General features: G+C 42.1%; 1 protein-coding gene across 6 annotated transcripts in view; it reads left to right on the forward strand.

Moving 5' to 3' along the window:
• SLC26A8 (solute carrier family 26 member 8) overlaps positions 1 to 21,353 on the forward strand; it is an 89,712-nt gene that overhangs the window by 45,723 nt on the left and 22,636 nt on the right. For all 6 annotated transcript variants that reach the window (XM_025270972.3, XM_006050388.4, XM_025270978.3 and 3 more), the window contains 3 exons: positions 7,416 to 7,498; positions 15,038 to 15,185; positions 16,119 to 16,232. In XM_025270972.3, the coding sequence (XP_025126757.3) occupies positions 7,416 to 7,498; positions 15,038 to 15,185; positions 16,119 to 16,232 (345 nt within the window). The remainder of the gene's footprint in view (positions 1 to 7,415; positions 7,499 to 15,037; positions 15,186 to 16,118; positions 16,233 to 21,353) is intronic.

The following is a 21,353-nucleotide window of genomic DNA, read 5'->3' on the forward strand; positions in this document are numbered from 1 at the left end:
GTAATGTCTCTGGTTTTGAATATGCTTTCTAGGTTTGTCATAGCTTTTCTTCCAAGGACAAAGCATCTTTTAATTTCATGGCTGCAGTCACCATCTGCAGTGATTTTGGAGCCCAAGAAAATAGAATCTGTCACTGTTTCCATTGTTTCCCCATCTATTTGCCATGAAATGATGGGACCAGATGCCCTGATCTTAGTTTTCTGAATGTTGAGTTTTAAGCCAACTTTTTCACTCTCCTCTTTCACTTTCATCAAGAGGCTCTTTAGCTCTTCACTTTCTGCCATAAGGGTGGTGTCATCTGCATATCTGAGGTTATTGATATTTCTCCCGGCAATTTTGATTCCAGCTTGTGCTTCATCCAGCCCAGTGTTTCTCATGATGTACTCATGATGTAAGTTAAATAAGCAGGGTGAAAATATACAGCCTTGACATACTCCTTTCCCAATTTTGAACCAGTCTGTTGTTCCATATCTGGTTCTAAGTGTTGCTTCTTTACCTGCATACAGGTTTCTCAGGAGGCAGGTAAGGTCGTCTGGTATTCCCATTTCTTGAAGACTTTTCCACAGTTTGTTGTGATCCACACAATCAAAGGCTTTAGTGTAGTCAATGAAGCAGAAGTAGATGTTTTTCTGAAATTCTCTTGCTTTTTCCACGATCATCAGTAATATTGCATAATATTGTGTGTGAGATATCTGTGTTTGGTTTTTATATCAGAGTGATGGTGGCCTCATAGAATGAGCTTGGCAATGTTCCTCCCTCTGCATTTTTTTGAAAGGATAAGTGTTAACTCTTCTCTAAATGCTTGGTAGAATTATGAAACTGTATGGTCCTGAACTTTTGTTTGTTGAAAGATTTTTTTCTTGGCTGCACTGGGTCTTCATTGCTTTTGCATGGGCTTTCTCTGGTTGCAGTGAGCAGGGACGGCTTTTCTTTGCAGTGTGTGGGGTTTTTCATTGTGGTGACTTCTCTTGTTGCAGAGCACGGGCTAGGCCCACAGCCTCCAGTGGTTGCAGCACCTGGGCCCACTAGCTGTGGCACCTGGGAGCAGTCATTGCAGTGCATGGGCTTCGTTGTTCCACGGCATGCGAAACCTTACCAGAACAGGGATCAAACCCGTGGCCGGCCCCTGCGTTGCCAGGTGGATTTTTATCCATTGCACCACCAGGGAAGTTCTGCTTGAAGATTTTTAATCAGTTTCAATTTCATCACTTGTGATTGGTCTGTTCACATTTTCTGTTTCTTCCTGGTTCAGTCTTTGAAGTTTGTTCTTTTCTAAGAATTTGTCCATTTCTTCTAGATTGTCCATTTTATTGGCATATAGTTGCTTGTAGTAGTCTCTTATGATCCTTTGTATTTCTGTGGTGTCAGTTGTAACTTCTCTTTTTCATTTATAATTGTATTGATTTGAGCCATTTCTGTTTTTTGTCTTGATAAGTCTGGCCAAAGGTTTTGTTTAACTCTTCGAGAACTTTTAGTTTCATTGATGTTTTCTTCATCTCTATTTCATTGATTTCTGCTCTAATCTTTATGACTTCTTCCTTTCTATCAACTTTGGGTTTTCTTTGGGTTTTCTTCTTTCTCTAGTTGCTTTAGGTGTCCGATTTTGTTGCATCCCTTAGGTTTTGAATCATTGTGTTTCTATTATCATTTGTTTCTAGGTATTTTTATTTCCTCTTTGCTTTCTTCAGTGATTAATTGGTTATTTAGTAGCATATTGTGTAGCCTCCATGTGTTCCTGTTCTTTACAGTTTTTTCCCCCTGTGATTAATTTCTAATCTCATAGTGTTGTGATGAGAAGATGCTTGATATGATTTCAGTTTTCTTAAATTACCAAGGCTTGATTTGTGACCCAAAATGTGGTCTATCCTGGAGAATGTTCTGTGTGCACTTCAGAAGAACATGTATACTGCTGCTTTCAGATGGAATGTCCTGTAAATATCAATTAAATCTATCTGGTCTAAGGCTATGGTTTTTCCAGTGGTCATGTATGGATGTGAGAGTTGGACTGTGAAGAAAGCTGAGCACCGAAGAATTGATGCTTTTGAACTGTGGTGTTGGAGAAGACTCTTGAGAGTCCCTTAGACTGCAAGGAGATCCAACCAGTCCATTCTGAAGGAGATCAGTCCTGAGTGTTCTTTGGAAGGAATGATGCTAAAGCTGAAACTCCAGTACTTTGGCCACTTCATGCGAAGAGTTGACTCATTGGAAAAGACTCTGATGCTGGGAGGGATTGGGAGCAGGAGGTGAAGGGGATGACAGAGGATGAGATGGCTGGATGGCATCACTGACTCAATGAACGTGAGTCTGAGTGAACTCCGGGAGTTGGTGATGGACAGGGAGACCTGGCGTGCTGCGATTCATCGGGTTGCAAAGAGTCGGACACAACTGAGCAACTGAACTGAACTGAACTGAATGTGTCATTTAAGGGTTGTATTTCCTTATTAATTTTCTGTCTAGATGATCTGTCCATTGGTGTAAGTGGGGTTTTTTTTGGTAGGTGTTTTATACTCCTAACTCATGGCTCAGGTCATTTAAAATAAAACAAAAAGCAAGCAACCTAGGAAGGAAAATGTTCATAGGAGAAGTGTAAAAATAATATTTTTAAAACATATGCTGATTCATAACAAAGCTGAATATATACATTTAATTTTAAATGCTAGCTTATATTTTTTAAACATGCTTACTTTTTAAAGGATTTTTATCTGTTACATCTTTTTCATACTATTTGAAAAATAGGTTTTTATTCCCTCTTGTGATAGTAATACAGGCTCATTCTATCCATTTTGGGGGGGCCCTGCTACACAGCTTGTGGGATCTTAGTTCCCCTGTGGCTGCTGCTGCTGCTGCTAGGTCGCTTCAGTCGTGTCCGACTCTGTGCGACCCCATAGACGGCAGCCCACCAGGCTCCCCCGTCCCTGGGATTCTCCAGGCAAGAACACTGGAGTGGGTTGCCATTTCCTTCTCCAATGCATGAAAGTGAAAAGTGAAAGTGGAGTCTCTCAGTCGTGTCTGACTCTTCGAGACCCCAAGGACTGCAGCCTGCCAGGCTCCTCCGTCCATGGGATTTTCCAGGCAAGAGTACTGGAGTGCCCCTACCAGGGGTCAAACGTGGGCCCCTAGGAGTGGAAGCATATAGTCCTAACCACTGGATGGACTATCAGGGAATCCTAGCAATTTTTTTTTTTTTTAAATAAAGAAGAAACAAATGGAGGAAAAGAAATTCCTATAGCTGCACTATCCAAAGTCAACTACAATCGATATTTCTGTACTTTCAGTTATTCACATCTTCTTCTTTCAAACAAATATGTAACAGACCTATGCTCAGGTGAATTTCTGTGTTCTTCTAGGTAGAGGTTTCATTTCTATTTTAATATAGTAGCAATCACACTCTTATTCAGCCTCCTTTCACTCTTATTCTGCTACAATAAAGAAATTGAGGGAGATGAGATGTTAAGTGAATCCATGTCACTAAGTGGCAGAGCTGGATTCAGGGAGGAAGCATTCCTGGTGGAGGTGTGTGCTTATGCATATGTACTAGGTTTTTTGGACATCTTTTGTTTTTTTAGATCAGGTTGGTTGTGTTAGTCACTCAGTCGTGTCCAATTCTTTTGCAGCCCCATGGACAGTAGCCCACCAGGCTTCTCTGTCCATGGGATTTCTCATGCAAGAACACTGGAGTAGGTTGCCATTCCCTTCTCTAGGGGATCTTCCCTACACAGGCATCAAACCCAGGTCTCCCGCATTGCAGGCAGATTCTTTACTGCCTGAGCCACCAGGGGAGCCCAAAATGTGCACTATGAGCTGGCCAGGAGTCAAACCTGGAATCTTCTGATCCGTCCGTAGTGAGACACATTATCCATTGCAGCACTGGATAAATATGGCTCTTTTTTCTTTTTGAGAATATTTTTTTAAATGTTGTCTAAATGATAACATTTCTTATTTCTTTTAAGAAATCTCGGGGATTTCCCTGGCAGTTTGCTGATCAGGACTCCTTGCTCTCACTATGGATGATGGTGGTTCAATCCCTGGTCCGGGGAACTAAGATCCCACAAGCCATGTAGCATGGCCAAAAAAAGAAAAATTTTCTTTTTAAAATTTATCTTGTGCAGTTATATTTAACATTTTCACAATAGTAAAGCCATTTTCATAAATAAAGCTCAGGTTTGTAAAGTCAGCATTTCTTAACAAGGATTGCCGAATCTTTGGGCATCCATGAGAATTATTTTCCCTTTAAGAAGTGTTCTGTGACAGAGATATTTAGAATTCTCCGTGCGCTCCCCTGTATTTTCCAGCTGCCCTCGTAGTTAGGCAGGACCATGTGACTTTGGGGCCAAAGCATACGAAAACAGGCACGAGTCCCCAGTGTTCTTTCTTCCCCTACAGTAGTGATCGTAGGGGCTATACATTGAGATGATAGAGTCTCCAAGTGGAATTAGCCTGGATGTCCAAGGCACTGTTTGCAAAGAAGTTGCCCTGAAGAGACACTGACCCACAATAGACTTCTCATGGGCGAAAAAATAACTTTCACGTGTTAGGGCACTAAGATCCCGTGGTCTGTGTATTGCCACAGTATAACCTATTCTATGCTAACTAATCCAGATCCACGTTCTCCATGATTGAAAGAGTATGGGAATTGCTTTGGAAACTGACACAAGCTCTGTCTCATAACTGTTGTCTACTTCTTGTAGGTGTACATTCTTTCTTCCTTGGAATAGTTAAAAAGCTATCAGTTAATAAAGGCCAAAGGTGAATGGCTGCTTTTACAGAAGACCTTCCAAAACACTGTACACAAATAGTGGAGCCCTAGAACCCAGGGACAGTGTGCAGGTGGAGTTTGGGGAGTGGAGTCAGGGGCAACCTCTCCTTCTCATGGAACCCAGACCAGCTCCTGCGTCTTGGGAAGCTGAGGCTTTGGAGTGACCAGCAGATGGCATCTGTGACACAGGCATCAGTGCACTCTCTCTGTCTCTGTTTCTAGGTCCTTCTTTCTCTCCAGCTTTATTCAGGCATAAAATTGTAAGATATTTGACGTGTAAATCATGATGATTTGATATACATATACATTGTGAAAGGATCTCTTCCATCTAGTGAATTAACACATCCATACCTCATGTATTGATCCTTTCCCCGCCCACCCCCCCACCCCGTGAGAATATTCTCTCTTAGCAAATTTTAAGTATATAACGATGTTATCAACAATAGTCACCATGTTTTATGTCAGATCCTTAGATCTTATTCATCCTATAGCTGAAAGTTTGCACTGTTTCTTCAACTTTCTTAATGCCCTCACCCCCAAGTCGCTGGCAACCATTTTTCTGCTCTTTGTTGGTATGAGTCCAACTGTTTTCTTTTTCTTTTTTTTTAGATTGCACATATAAGTGATTCCATGCAGTATTTGTCTCTCTCCATCATAATGCCCTTAAGGTCTATCCACATTTTCCCAAATCAACCCTCTTTTAAGAGACATCAGCAGCAGGGATCATAGTGATGTCCCTTTAAGCAAGCTCAAAGGCTTTAATGTTAACATTAACCAGGGTTATTAGGAAAGGAGAGAAGTGAGTGGGTAGAGGATTGGTTTGTGAGCCACAGTTAAGATGTTTCTTTGGGGAATGCTATAAATAATTAGGATGCACCATGAAGTGAAGTGGGGGAATAAACTGAGCTCCAGCCATAAATGTTGGTGGACACTTTGAATTATTGCAATTTAGGCATCAAACTTTGTCGTGACCTGATTTGTACTTGAAGGTTATTGAAGCCTGCAATACATTACTATGCTTCCCTGATGGCTCAGTGGTAAAGGATCTGCCTGCCAGTGCAGGACACGTGGGTTCAATCCCTGGGTGGGGAAGATCTCCTGGAGAAGGGAATGGCAGCCCACTCCAGTATTCTTACATGGGAAATCCCATGGACAGAGGAGCCTGGCGGGCTACAGTCCATGGGGTCGCAAAAGAGTTGGACACAACTTAGCGACTAAACAACATTACTTACACACGTGTCAAGTCAAATGACAGGGAACATTGTCTGCTATATAGAAGAGATTTAAAATTGGAGAAAGACAAGACCTCCATGTTTCCCCTGGAAATGAGGGAAGTACAGGACAGAGGATGAGAGCTGCTGTGGTGTAGGTGGTGAAAAGCTCACAGCACCCCCTCAGAAACTGCTCAGATGTGCTGGAGGAAACTGTACATACCCAGCAATCTGTCCTTCAGATGGTAGTCTCAAATATTAAGGGAAAATTTCAAGGCAATATATGAGATCCAGGCTAAAAAAGATAACAAAACCTGACAACTCAAGAGTTCCACAGATATGAGAAATTGTATATACTGTATATTCATAATTAATGTATATGTGTGCATTTGTATATGTGTATATTTAAGCTGTATAGCAAACACCAAAAACAGCATCACTGGTAGTTGTCTTTGGGTGATTTATTTCTGTTTTTAAACTTTTCATATTTTCTCTGTTTTCCTTTATGAGAAATAGTAACCTTTACCCTGGGAATAAAAGAGTTTCTTGGCCACTTGCCACACTTATCCCTTAGCTATATAAAGATCACAGAGCTTCTCTGTTGGTTCAGATCTTCCTTCCATTCTGATCTGTAGACTTCCTAGGGGTCATCATCTGATCAGAGTATCACAAGTAAACCAACTGCTATCCTGCTCAGTATCTGGCTGAACTCTTAGAGTAGATGCTGGGAAAAGATTTATGTGTTAGCAGGGGGAACAAGGTAAAGCAACTATATAATTATTATTTTAAAACTGGGGCATTGACTTCTTTTGTCTCTGCTTTAATTTGCCCTGGTGTGAGATCTTTATAAGGTGTAACAGCTTCTAGGTGATCTGTTTTCATTCTAGATGAAAAGGAAGGGACACTTGGCATTTCAGAAGGAAATGAACAGAAAGGAAAAAGCAAGCAAGTAATGGCTTTGCTAAAGCAATTTTTTTTGTATGTGCTATCAAATGCTGCTACCTTATCGACAGTTATTAATGATTATCAATACATGTCAACAATCCCCCAAAGGACTTATTTATATTAAGACAGTGTACCTATATTTTAGAACTTTTAAATTGAAGCCTTGGTACAGCTAATACCTGAAAGCATGTTTATACTTGGTCCAGATGTTTAAAGTTGGTGAGGAAAGAGAAGTCCAGGCCATCCATTTGTTCCTATTACTAATAATATGTCAAACGTGCAGTTGCTTTTCATTCTGGTTATGTTGCTAAAAAGAGCTCAGGGAACCAAAAGAGTTAGGAAGGACTTTTGCATTTGTTGCTCCACTGAACTGGCTCTGCCTTTCTCCAGCCTTCATGCACAGGCACTGCCATATATTGCCCTGTCCTGCCAGAGACTATGGGCACCTCTGCTTGACATAATATTTAGATGATCACATGCCTTTTCTTTTTAAACTCCTACAGGTTCTTGGCTTCGCTGCATTTTCAAACAAGGTAAACATGGCCACAGAAAACAGCCTGATGCTCATGGAGATGATACCTTATAGGTTGGTAATTCCACTTTTCAAGACTACTTTCTCCTTCCTGTTACCTCCTCTTAGCCTCTGACCACATAGCCTGATTTATGTTGTTGACCAAAATCAATAGCATGCCAGTTATTTCTCCAGCAGAGATGGGTTTACTTGAGATCAGCAGAGAATTGCAGTTTGGTGTGTGCAAGCATGGCAAGTCACATGCAAGTCCTCCTACAGCAGGGGAAGAAGTTTTTATAGAGGGAAAAATAAAACTGGGGAGGGAGAGTTGGCCATGGTAAACAGAATCTATGGCTTTTCATTAGCTGAGACCTTTGCCGGCAAGGAGTCTTTCTTCTTCCTGCTGGACTCTGCAATGGTCACAGGGTGTGAGTGCTCCCCCTGCTGGTCTCCAACTCTACTTAATTAGTTTCTATGTATTAACTTGAACATCAGGAAGTTCACGGTTCACATATTGCTGAAGCCTGGCTTGGAGAATTTTGAGCATTACTTTACTAGCGTGTGAGATGAGTGCCTGGAGAATCCCAGGGACGGGAAGCCTGGTGGGCTGCCGTCTATGGGTCGCACAGAGTCGAACACGACTGAAGCAACTTAGCAGCAGAGATGAGTGCAATTGTGTGGTAGTTTGAGCATTCTTTGGCATTGCCTTTCTTTGGGATTGGAATGAAAACTGACCTTTTCCAGTCCTGTGGCCACTGCTGAGTTTTCCAAATTTGCTGGCATATCGAGTGCAGCACTTTCACAGCATCATCTTTCAGGATTTGAAATAGCTCAACTGGAATTCCATCACCTCCACTAGCTTTGTTCGTAGTGATGCTTCCTAAGGGCCACTTGACTTCACATTCCAGGATGTCTGGCTCTAGGTCAGTGATCACACCATCGTGATTATCTGGGTCGTGAAGATCTTTTTTGTACAGTTCTTCTGTGTATTCTTGCCATCTCTTCTTAATATCTTCTGCTTCTGTTAGGTCCATACCATTTCTGTCCTTTATTGAGCCCATCTTTGCATGAAATGTTCCTTTGGTATCTCTGATTTTTTGAAGAGATCCCTAGTCTTTCCCATTCTGTTGTTTTCCTCTATTTCTTTGCATTGATCGCTGAAGAAGGCTTTCTTATCTCTTCTTGCTATTCTTTGAAACTCTGCATTCAGATGTTTATATCTTTCCCTTTCTCCTTTGCTTTTCGCTTCTCTTCTTTTCACAGCTATTTGTAAGGCCTCCCCAGACAGCCATTTTGCTTTTTTGCATTTCTTCTCCATGGGGATGGTCTTGATCCCTGTCTCCTGTACAATGTCACGATTCTCATTCCATAGTTCATCAGGCACTCTATCTATCAGATCTAGGCCCTTAAATCTATTTCTCCCTTCCATTATAATCATAAGGGATTTGATTTAGGTCATACCTGAATGGTCTAGTGGTTTTCCCTACTTTCTTCAATTTAAGTCTGAATTTGGCAATAAGGAGTTCATGGTCTGAGCCACAGTCAGCTCCTGGTCGCTGGATCATGGAAAAAGCAAGAGAGTTCCAGAAAAGCATCTATTTCTACTTTATTGACTATGCTAAAGCCTTTGACTGTGTGGATCACACTAAACTATGGAAAATTCTGAAAGAGATGGGAATACCAGACCACCTCATCTGTCTCTTGAGAAATTTGTATGCAGGTCAGGAAGCAACAGTTAGAACTGGACATGGAACAACAGACTGGTTCCAAATAGGAAAAGGAGTACGTCAAGGCTGTATATTGTCACCCTGCTTATTTAACTTATATGCAGAGTACATCATGAGAAACGCTGGGCTGGAAGAAACACAAGCTGGAATCAAGATTTCTGGGAGAAATATCAATAACCTCAGATATGCAGATGATACAACCCTTATGGCAGAAAGTGAAGAGGAACTAAAAAGCCTCTTGATGAAAGTGAAAGTGGAGAGTGAAAAAGTTGGCTTAAAGCTCAACATTCAGAAAAGGAAGATCATGGCATCTGGTCCCATCACTTCATGGGAAATAGATGGGGAAACAGTGGAAACAGTGTCAGACTTTATTTTTTGGGGCTCCAAAATCACTGCAGATGGTGACTGCAGCCATGAAATTAAAAGACACTTACTCCTTGGAAGGAAAGTTATGACCAACCTAGATAGCATATTCAAAAGCAGAGACATTACTTTGCCAACAAAGGTCCATCTAGTCAAGGCTATGGTTTTTCCACTGGTCAGATATGGATGTGAGAGTTGGACTGTGAAGAGGGCTGAGTGCCGAAGAATTGATGCTTTGAACTGTGATGTTGGAGAAGACTCTTGAGAGTCCCTTGGACTGCAAGGAGATCCAACCAGTCCATTCTGAAGGAGATCAGCCCTGGGATTTCTTTGTAAGGAATGATACTAAAGCTAAAGCTCCAGTACTTGGCCACCTCATGCAAAGAGTTGACTCATTGGAAAAGACTCTGATGCTGGGAGGGATGGGGGCAGGAGGAGAAGGGGACGACAGAGGATGAGATGGCTGGATGGCATCACTGACTCGATGGATGTGAGTCTGAGTGAACTCCGGGAGTTGGTGATGGACTGGGAGGTCTGGCGTGCTGCGATTCATGGGGTTGCAAAGAGTCGGACACGACTGAGCAACTGATCTGATCTGATCTGATGTATTAACTTAAAAAAAAAATTCTCAGGTAACAAACAATCTCTGGCCACAGGCAAATTTGGGTCAGGGACTCAAGTTCATTTTAGAACATAGGTTCTAAGGGACAATGGCTAAGACAAGCCTGTGTTTCTTCTCTGGTCAGCCTTTGACTCTCTTCCCATGGTTGAGCCAATCCCCTAACCCAAGTAAACTTGAAAACCAGGGAGACTCATGTATTTTTCTCGCAGCACATGATGAACCTTCTCAACCTCCAGACCTGTCTGATTAACCCTCAGGGATGGGACAAGACATAGCTCTGTTTTCCAAGCCTCTCTCCTGGGGTTCAGTGTTCAGCATCCCTTCTGTCTTCACCTACTTAGACTGACTCAGTGTCCCTGGGCTACATCACTTCATCACTTTCAGTGGAAAGCTTTCTCCAAGCAGTCTGGCATTACAGAGTTCTTAAGGACTTGCAATTAATTTGCATTATAGTTCCTACCAGTGACTATGGGGCCTCACTCTTGCTTCTGTTAGGGAATTATTTCTTTAACCTTGACCAGATGAATCATTTTAGCTAAGAAAGGCAACATAACACAGTTTCTTGGCTCATGAGAAGGTTTTTGAGGAGCATTGTTCACTTCCTCATTCTCTTTAACAGAGAATATAGCAACGAGTCAGTGATACTGCTTAACCTTCAGCATACAAAACAGAGGCTACTTTGATGCAGCCAGATAATCTCATATACTACTACTTCTCAGTGAAATCTGGTGATGATTAAATACATTTAAAATATTGTTCAGTTTGTTAAAACTGTAAGCAGACAACCTAGGTACCAGGAAATGCTGTGGTAAGTAAGTCTCTGCCCTATGGGAAAAAATGACAAGGGAAACAATGAGATTGTTGCTTTACATAATTATTTTATTGCATTTGTTCCTTGTAGTATTACTACAAGATATTCTTTTTTTGGCTGAGGAAACTAAGAGTTACCAAGTTTAAATTACTCATCTACGCTCACACAGCTGGTCAGCATCAGAGCTACTTTCTGAACCCATTTCTATTTAATTCCAAAATTAAATAAGCAGCATTGCTTATCTATCCAAGGTTGCTAGAGATTGCTGCTACTGCTGCTAGGTCGCTTCAGTCGTGTCTGACTCTGCGACCCCATAGACGGCGGCCCACCAGGCTCCCCCGTCCCTGGGATTCTCCAGGCAAGAACACTGGAGTGGATTGCCATTTCCTTCTCCAGTGCATGAAAGTGAAAAGTGAAAAGCGAAATTGAAGTCGCTCAGTCGTGTCCGACTCTTAGCGACCCCATGGACTGCAGCCTACCAGGCTCCTCCATCCATGGGGTTTTCCAGGCAAGAGTACTGCAGTGGGGTGCCATTGCCATCTCCGTGCTAGAGATTAGGAAAATTGAATAATTTATGTTAGTTCCTTCCAGATCCACATCCCTCTTTAACTAAATGGCTAACAAAGAACTGAATGTACACAGAACACCAGGAAGGAAAAAGCAGTAGGTTTGTACTATTAATGTTATCATACTAAATATTTAAGGTTTACTGACACAGACTTGGGCAATAAATTCATGAAAATTAAAATCTCTTGTGTATCAAGAGACACTATCAACAGAGAAAAAAGACAACTCATAGAATGGGAGAAAATATTTGCAAATTATGTATGATAAGGAATTCATATCCAAAATACATAGAGAACTCCTAAAACATAACAGAAAACAAACAACCTGACTCAAAAAGTGCAGAAAGAATTTGAATACACATTTTTCCAAGGATAATATACAAATGGCCAATGAGCACATAAGATGCTCAACATCACTAATCATTTGGGGAATGCAAATCAAAACTACAGTGAGATACCACCCCATACTCATTAGGATGGCTACTGTTTTTAAAAAGACAGAAAATAACAAATATTTGATGAGGATGTGGAGAGAATGGAACCCGTGTGCACTGTTAGTGGAAGTGTGAAATGTACAGCCACTGTGGAAAGTAGTATGCTGATTCCTCAAAAAATTAAAAATAGAATTGCCATCAGTTCAGTTCAGTCACTCAGTCATGTCCGACTCTTTGCAACCCCATGAATCGCAGCACGCCAGGCCTCCCTGTCTATCACCAACTCCCGGAGTTCACTCAAACTCACATCCATCGAGTCGGTGATGCCATCCAGCCATCTCATCCTCTGTCGTCCCCTTCTCCTCCTGCCCCCAATCCCTCCCAGCATCAGAATCTTTTCCAATGAGTCAACTCTTCACATGAAGTGGCCAAAGTACTGGAGTTTCAGCTTTAGCATCATTCCTTCCAAAGAATACCCAGGGCTGATCTCCTTTAGAATGGACTGGATGAATCTCCTTGCAGTCCAAGGGACTCTCAAGAGTCTTCTCCAACACACAGTTCAAAAGCATCAATTCTTTGGTGCTCAGCCTTCTTCACAGTCCAACTCTCACATCCATACCTGACCAGTGGAAAAACCATAGCCTTGACCAGACGGACCTTTCTTGGCAAAGTAATGTCTCTGCTTTTCAATATGCTGTCTAGGTTGGTCATAACTTTTCTTCCAAGGAGTAAGTGTCTTTTAATTTCATGGCTGCAGTCACCATCTGCAGTGATTTTGGAGCCCCAAAAAAAAAGTCTGACACTGTTTCCCCATCTATTTCCCATGAAGTGATGGGACCACATGCCATGATCTTTGTTTTCTGAATGTTGAGCTTTAAGCCAACTTTTTCACTCCCCTCTTTCACTTTCATCAAGAGGCTTTTTAGTTCCTCTTCACTTTCTGCCATAAGGGTGGTGTCATCTGCATATCTGAGGTTATTGATTTTTCTCCTGGCAATCTTGATTCCAGCTTGTGCTTCTTCCAGCCCAGCGTTTCTCATAATGTACTCTGCATATAAGTTAAATAAGCAGGGTGACAATATACAGCCTTGACGTACTCCTTTTCCTATTTGGAACCAGTCTGTTGTTCCATGTCCAGTTCCAACTGTTGCTTCCTGACCTGCATATGACCCAGCAATTCTACTTCTGGAAATATACTTCCCCCAAATTATACTCCCCACAAGAGCAGTATCTTGAAGAGATATTTTTGCACCTATATTCATAACAGCGCTACTCACAATGGCTGAAATGTGGAAGAAACAGTAAGTGTCCATCAATGGATGAATGAATGAACAGAGTGTGTTAAATCCATCCAATAGAATATTATTGAACCTTGAAAAGGAAGGAAATTCTGGCTCTAACTACAAAATAGATGAATGTCAAGGGCATTATTCTAAGTGAAATAAGCCAATCACAAAAAGACAATTACTATTTGAGCCCACTTATCTGGGGTACTTAGTAGTCAAAATCATAAAGACAGAAAGTCAGATGATTTTTGTCAGGGCTGTAGGGAGGGGGGAAATGGAGAGTTATTGATTAATAAGTATAGAGTTTCAGTTTTACAAGATGAAAGAACTATGGAGTAGATGGTGGTAATGGTTGCATATTATGAATGTATTTAAAAACCACTGAACTGTACATTTAAAAGTGGGTAAAATGGTAAATTTTATGTTATGTGGATTTTACCCAGTTTTTAAAAAACGGAATAAGAACCAGAACAATTTTTATAAAGGACAATGACTAAAATTATAATCGGAAAGATTTGAGTCTGACTAGAAGGGAATACATTGAGGCTTTAGCTCTAAACCATCTTAGATATGATATCTGCCTATTGCTTACCCACTGGTATGATCTCAAATAGTGTAAATAAACCATTTTTCATCAAGTTTTGTAGTTTTGCCTGCTCTATTTGTTTCCACTGGCACTTAGCAGAAACCTCAGACTAGAAGATAAACACATCATGTTCTCTTAATGGCCTTTGTAACTTGGCTTGATTTGCTGGCAGTTTTGGCAAGCTGCTGCCTCAGTTTCTTTTCTTATCTCTTAATTTTTTGAAAAAAAGGTCAGGCCTGGGACTTCCCTGGTGGTCCGCCTGCAAGCCTGGATGGGAGGGCAGTTTGGGGGAGAAGTGCGTGAGTACTCATTCATGTCCAACTCGGCGATCCCACGGACTGTAGCCCACCAGGCTCCTCTGTCCATGGGATTTGCCAGGCAGGAATACTGGAGTGGGTTGTCATTTCTTATTCCAGGGGATCTTCTCAACCTAGAGGTCGAATCCTCATCTCCTGCATTGGCAGGCGGATTTGTTACCACTGAGCCATCTGGGAATCCTTGTATGACTGAGTCCCTTCGCTGTTCACCTGAATCTATGACGACATTCGTAACTGGCTGTTTGCTGTTCTTTAGTCGCTCAGTCGTGTCCAACTCTTTGCCACTCCATGGGCTGTAGCCTGGCAGGCTCCTCTGTCCATGGGATTTCCCAGACAAGAATACTGGAGTGGGCTGCCATTTCCTACTCCAGGGGAACTTCCCCATCCAGAAACCCAACCCAAATCTCTTGCTTGGCAGGCAGATTCTTTACCATTGAGCCACCAGGGAAGCCCCTAATTGGCTATACCTCAATATAAAATAAAAAGTTAAAAAAAAAATCCACTTGCCAATGCAGGGGATACCGTTTCGATCCCTGGTCCAGGAAGATCCCACCTGTGGCAGGCCGACTATGCCCATGGGCCACAACTACCAAACCAGTGCTCTAGAGCCAGAGAGCCGCAACTACGAAAGCTCCTACGCCTAGAGCCTGAGTTCTGCAACGAGGGAAGCCGCACAGTGAGAAGCCCATGCACCACACTAGAGAGCAGCTCCCGCTTGCTGCAACTAGAGAAAGCCTGCGTGCAGCAATGATAACCTAGAGCAGCCAAAAATCAATCAATAAATATGTTTGAAAAGTGTCAGGCCTTTTGATATGGATGATAAAGTTATGATAAGAATAGAGTGGGGGAGGTGCCTATAATGACTGCTGCTATCTAGGAATAATTCCACCATTTTATTCCAGCTTCCTGTTTCCTGTAACGCCAGATATGAGCAATCTTACTGAAGTTCTTATAGAATCGTTCTCCTTAGCTTTAGTGAGCTCCTCTTTGCTCGTATTTCTGGGCAAGAAGATTGCCAGTTTCCATAACTATGACGTCAATTCCAACCAGGTGAGAGGACAAGCCTTTCTATTACTTTCTCGGACCCTTTAATCTTTGTTCTCTAACCTGAGCCTTCTGCTAAAATGAAGACTGTAACCAGAGAGTCACTTGGACCACTATTTGAGCTATAATTAAAGGTTTTTGAGAAGTGTGACATCCTTACCTCTGAAGCTACCTGAATTACTATGCATGTTGTTACCCTAGAACAGATACGGGGTAGGGAGGCATATGTTGTTAAGTTGGCAGGGTTCCTCTCCTCTTCTTTTATCTTCCTTCCCACCAAGTCCTTAGAAGTCAACCACACACCAAGGCAGAACAAGAAATACAGTGGACTGTCAAAACTAGGCTAATAACATAATTCAGTTGGTCTCCCAGAAATAGTCATTGTCACTTTTTAAAAAACGTCTCCAACCATTCTGAGTTTGGCCCCTTCCCTAGAAATCGAAAAGGAAACATGGGGACTTCCCTGGAGGTTCAGTGGTTAGGACTTGGTGCTTTCACTGTGTGGCCCAAGGTTCAATCCCTGGTCAGGGAACTAAGATCACACAAGCCCCTTGGCGTGGGCTGGTGCCTCGTGGTTAGGATCCCAGGTTTTCACTCTGAGGCCCAGGTTCAACTGGTGTCCCACTTTGACTTTAGGATAGTATAAAAGCAAGCAAGAAAATAGTGCTTTGTGTCTCTCTGTGATCCTAGTGATCATGTGAAAGAGAATAATAAGGCAAAAGTCTCATTTTCTCACTTTGAGGGCTTTCCTTGTGATCTTTAGCTAAAGTGAAGAAATCAGATTTGCCATCCTTCAGTTCTTTCCAATAATCTTTCAGTGTTATTTGAAGTGATATAAACAACCCTGTCTTCATATACAAGCGTAACTTTAGTGCAAACTCAGGTCAGCCTTCTTCTTCGACAAATGGCGGGCCTAAAGCATTTGCCGTTTCTTTACAGGATTTAATAGCCATTGGCCTTTGCAATGTCGTCAGTTCATTTTTCAGATCTTACGTGTTTACTGGTGCTGTTGCCAGGACCATTATCCAGGATAAAACTGGAGGAAGACAACAGGTGTGTGCAATAGAATTTGATCTCTAATATACAGAGATAATTATATCTATTTATATGTATATTCACAGAAGGGGATTATATATTAGTTTAACCGTACTGCTGTTTTACAGTTATGCTTGTTGGGAGGGATTTGTATTATGCTTGTTGGATCTCATGCTTGGCTTAATTTTTGTTTAGCTTTTGTCTTAAAAGCTATCTGTCAATGAGGAATTTGAAGATCATTTTCGGTAAAAATATCATTGTTAAAGGCTTCTATATATTAGCCCACAAGAAGCTAGTTTCCATGTAGCAAAGCTAAAAGATAATATTTCAGGTAAACCAACTATCACCTATTAACGTTTTTTTCTATGAGGAGATATATTCTCAGTCCTAGTCTGTGAAAGGAATAAGACAACTCTGCCTTCCTGACAGCAGGACTAGAAACTTTTCCAACTCCTAAAGGACATGACAGGAGGCTCTAGTCTTTGTCTAGATGAGCTTATGGAATTTGCGTTCATTCTACCTTTGTGGAAGAGAAAAATGTCTGGGTCAGATCCTCTTCAGGTATCCTGAATTAGTAAACTAAATATACGGGTATATGGAAGGGAAGAGGGAAAGAAGAATGGTGGCAAAGTTTTAAAGGCAAGCTCTCTGTCCAGTTTTCTGGCATGAGATTTTCTAAGTCCAATATTCATGCGTTTTAGACTGACTAGATAATTCAGTTTACAACATGAGAGGTATCCCATCTCAGTTACATAGCATGAATAAGTGTCAAAGAACTATCAGAACTGAACCTAGAATAAGCCCACGGACTGAGTCAGGGTTCAGGAGGCAGAGAAGCAGAAGCCAAAGACAAACCGGAGCCACAGCAGCACAGTAGGGGAGGCATCGCTGTGGTCAGAAAGGAAAGTGTCAGGGGCTTCCCTGATGGTCCAGTGGCTGAGACCTTGCCTTCCAGTGCAGCGGGCATGGGATCAGTCTCTGGCTGGGAAGCTAAAATCCCACACATATCTTGGGCCAAAAAACCAAAACATAAAGCAGAAGCAACATTGTAACAAATTCAATAAAGACTTTAAAAATGGACCACATTTAAAAAAAAATCTTAGAGTGTCAGAAGAATGGACACAAAACTCGAATGGGGAAAGAGAGAGTGGCTTATGGGTGAAATATCAGGTGAAAGCTAATAAAAGAAGACTGGGCAGTGGTGAGAGCATGGGTCTAGAGTAAGACTGTATAATTTTATGTGGACTGAGTTTTGTTGTCAGAGAGCTTCTACTGAACACACTGGCCTTTAAGGGGTAGCTCTTCTGTGCTACTGTCTGATCAGAGAAGGAAGATGAGTTTTGTTAAAAAACAATGATGTTCTATGCAAGTGAAGTCAAAATAAGAGGATTTTATGATAAGAAGAAATGGAAATAGCTTTTCCAGACATCAGTTCCCTTTAACTTGTGACCACACACTTTGTTTATTTAGTATGCAAGCATAACAAATTTGGGGAGAAAAGATGCACATGTCAGAAAAAAACCAATCATAATGTAAGTAAAATTAAGTGCAGAATAAATACAATAAATGTTAAAGTGCCGTAAATACTTCAGGAAGGAGAACGATGGAGGAAGTGGGGCTTTTCTGGATCCCCATAAGAGGTTTAGAATATGTGATGTGTAGATGGAGGGAAGGAAGATGGGCTTCAGTCCAGCTTTGGAGTTGCCTTTAGCCTGTTGGGCAAAGTGACTCTCGTCCTGTTTTCTGCTGTGGCTTCGTTCTCCCCTTCGTTCTCCCCAAAGACATCTCTCTTTGTGGTGCAGTGACCCTTCACAGGGAAGCATGTCCCTCAGGATGCTGGTAAACTCTTCCCCAATACCCCGACTTGCCCAGGGCAAATTGCCAGTTCAAGCAGAGAACGCCCCTGGCCCCTGACCCTCCACATTTGAGCTTCCCCACCTCCAATCTGAGTTTCTGATCTGGACTCACTCAGCCTTCTTCATCCCCTAGCAGGGGTTCTTCTCTCTCCCCTTCTCCTCTGGGAACTTTTAAATTCAGCCTGCCTGAGAACACCCTCATTTTTTCTGAGTTCCCCAGGACTGCAGGAAAGAGAAGCTCGGGAGCTGGCTCTGAACATATTTGACATGACTGGCCACCAACAGCCACTTACGTGTGTGTATGTATGTCTGACATACATAAACACTGTGTAAAATGCGTCTGGATTTCACTTTAATTTCTCCCTGTCTAGAAACTTGTCTTCACTTGTTGCAACAAAACCTATCAGCCCTTCCAGCCCTGGCCTGAACCTTAAGTGATGCAGGCCAGCCGAACTGCCCTCCCTCTTCTAGCTGATCCAGTTCTGATCCTGTGCTTCTCTCTTCTCTATGATTGTGTTCCTTTCCTTGTTCCCTGCTTTCCAAAGATGAGCCTTCTTGCCTTGTCCCCAGGCTCCCAGAACTGCTTTACCCTATTTTTTTTTTTAAGTTGGAGCTTTACAATATTGTGTTCGTTTCTGCTGTACTGTCATGAGTCTGTTTTATGTATACACATAACCCCAGCCTCTTGGATCGTCCCCAACCCCCTGCCCAACCCCAGGTCATCACAAAGCACCGAGCCAAGCTCCCTGTGCTACAGAGCAGCTCCCCAGTAACTATTTTTCATCCAGTATGTATATATCATATGTCAGTCCTACTCTCCCAATTCATCCCACCCTCCTTTTCTGGGTCTGTGTCCATTCTCTACGTCTGTGTCTTTATTCCTGCCCTGCAAATAGGCTCATCTGTACCATTTTTCTAGATTCCACATTTATGCATGTATGCATTTGTTTTTCTCTTTCTGACTTATTTCACTCCCAGAACTGCTTTTAAAAATGAGTTATTATTTTTAAAAAAGAAAAGAAATCATCACAAAAGGAAATGAGTTGCATTGTCTTTAGAGAAAGCAAATGGGGCAGTGGAGAGAGCCTGGATTTTGGAGTCAGTTGGTCAGGTGGATTGAAACCTGACTCTGTAGTTCCTAGACGTGTGACCTTGGGAAGTTACCTTCACTTTCTGGGGCTCTAGTTCTCATCTGTAAGATGGAGATAAGGATAACCTTTCAGTTGTGAGAATTAAACTGGATGACAACAGAGCTTCTACCCCAGGCCCCTAGTGTGCTGGTTGGTGTATGGTAATGTTCTATCCACTGCTTGTGCAGCAGTTGTCTGAGGCTCTTCATGTCACTCCTGGCTGTGCTTTATGAGAACTCGCATTGCGTTGAGTCCCCGGGAAGAAGGTAGGGTCAGTCTTGGTTCAAGAAAGCCTGAAAAAGTGATGAAAAATCAGAGTGGAAAACCAAAACATGTGTGAGATGTCAAGTTGTATTAGTATATGCTTGCTGCCTCTAGGCCCTGTTCATGCCCTGAGTCTGAGATTCTGAGACTCACCATGCATCCTCCTAGGGCACACCACCACCAAAGATGGCCCTCTCGTCCCAAAGCCCACTCCTCTCGTGTGCAGCCATGAGAGTGAAAGTCACTCAGTCGTGTCTGACTCTTTGCAACCCCATGGACTATGCAGTCCATGGAATTCTCCAGGCCAGAATACTGGAGTGGGTAGCCTTTCCCTTCTCCAGAGGATCTTCCCAACCCAGGATCGAACCCAGGTCTCCTGCATTGCAGGCAGATTCTTACCAGCTGAGCTATAAGGGAAGCAGCCATGGGCGACAGACAATTATTGGCAGGCCTCCCTGAGCAGCCAGATTTATGGGATTTCAGTGTTTGGTTGATCGTCATTTTAAACTAGGTTTTTATACAGCTAATTTTGGTGTTTGTATGTCTTTGTTCCCCTAAAAGTAATCCAAAGAACTTTGGAGGAAAGGAGTAGTAGGAGGAGAAGTCCTGATATGTTTTCCTGTGCTAAGCAAAGCAGTTTCTTCTATAGTGTGAGACCACCTGAAGCTAGACCCTAAAATCCAGTGTGGCAGAGGCTGAGATGCACACTGGCTGGAGGAGCTTATGGCTTCAGTTACCCTTTTCAGTTGCCCAGTGTATAAAATGTTTGCCACGAGAACTTCCTGAGTTTCAGTTACAGTGATCCATTTTCCTGAATCCTTCTGCCTACATTCTTCTCTCAGGGTTCAACTTTTCCACCTTGGGTTGGTCCCATAGCTGTGTATCAGTTGGGGTGGCAAAAAAAGGAAGCAGAACATTGATTTCATTGCAGTTATTTTCAGTGACATGTTTCTATGGCAAATAGCAGTGAGCAGTGAGAGAGAACCCAGTAGGAAGTCTTTTTCACACCTAATAAAACAGAGGAAAAAAATTAGACAATCATCGCCGCATGGTCATTTAATGGTTTAGATTTAAAGGTGCTAGTATATGCTATTGTTTTGATTTGTGGCTACAGTTTTATCCCCCCCTCCACCCTTATCACCATGGGAAATTACACTGCTTTGTATGATTTTAATGGAAGTTTATCAACAGAGGATATAATGAGTTCAAGATTATGTCCTGAGAGCCTTAAGATTATAAAGGGAACTATGTTTTTTTAGCTTTCTACCTGTATTTAACGATCTGAATCACTGCTTCCCAAGTAATACGAACCCAGAGGAGTCAACCCAGCTGGAACAGGATCCAGAGCTGCTATCAACAGCCCTGACTCATGTTCGTTACCTTTCTTTTCTTTTTTTTTTTTAATGGCATTGAGGCAGAGAGAAGCAAAAGTAGGAAAATCTAAAGTGAGTATCACGGTATTAAGATGAAGTACCACTGAAGCTGTTAGATGGGAAGCTATCCAAACCCCAAAAGAGCAAGGTGGAACAGTTGGGATTTTAGGGCTGGCAGTGATGAGTCTACCAGGGCTTTTCAAAACTATTCAAAGAAGGTTAAAGTTCGGAGGAAATGAAGGCCGGATTGTAGGAGACTTCAGATTCCGCAGCACAAAGCAATGGCAAGAAATATGCAGATATGCAAGCCCATCTGTAACTTTTCAGGAAACCTTGATACGTGCAGTCATTGAGTATTTATTGAGTACCTGGTGTGTGTTGAGCATTTTGACAAGAACTGACAGTGTCAGCTTACCGAAAACGCACTGATGTTAGCTGGTTATACATACTCAACCCCTTTTAAGAAAAAGACAAAAAACAGACATGCTTGTCACCAAGCAGAAGGCCTCAGTTGCA

Source organism: Bubalus bubalis, chromosome 2 (genome assembly GCF_019923935.1).
Source record: "Bubalus bubalis isolate 160015118507 breed Murrah chromosome 2, NDDB_SH_1, whole genome shotgun sequence".
Taxonomy (NCBI): Eukaryota; Metazoa; Chordata; class Mammalia; order Artiodactyla; family Bovidae; genus Bubalus; species Bubalus bubalis.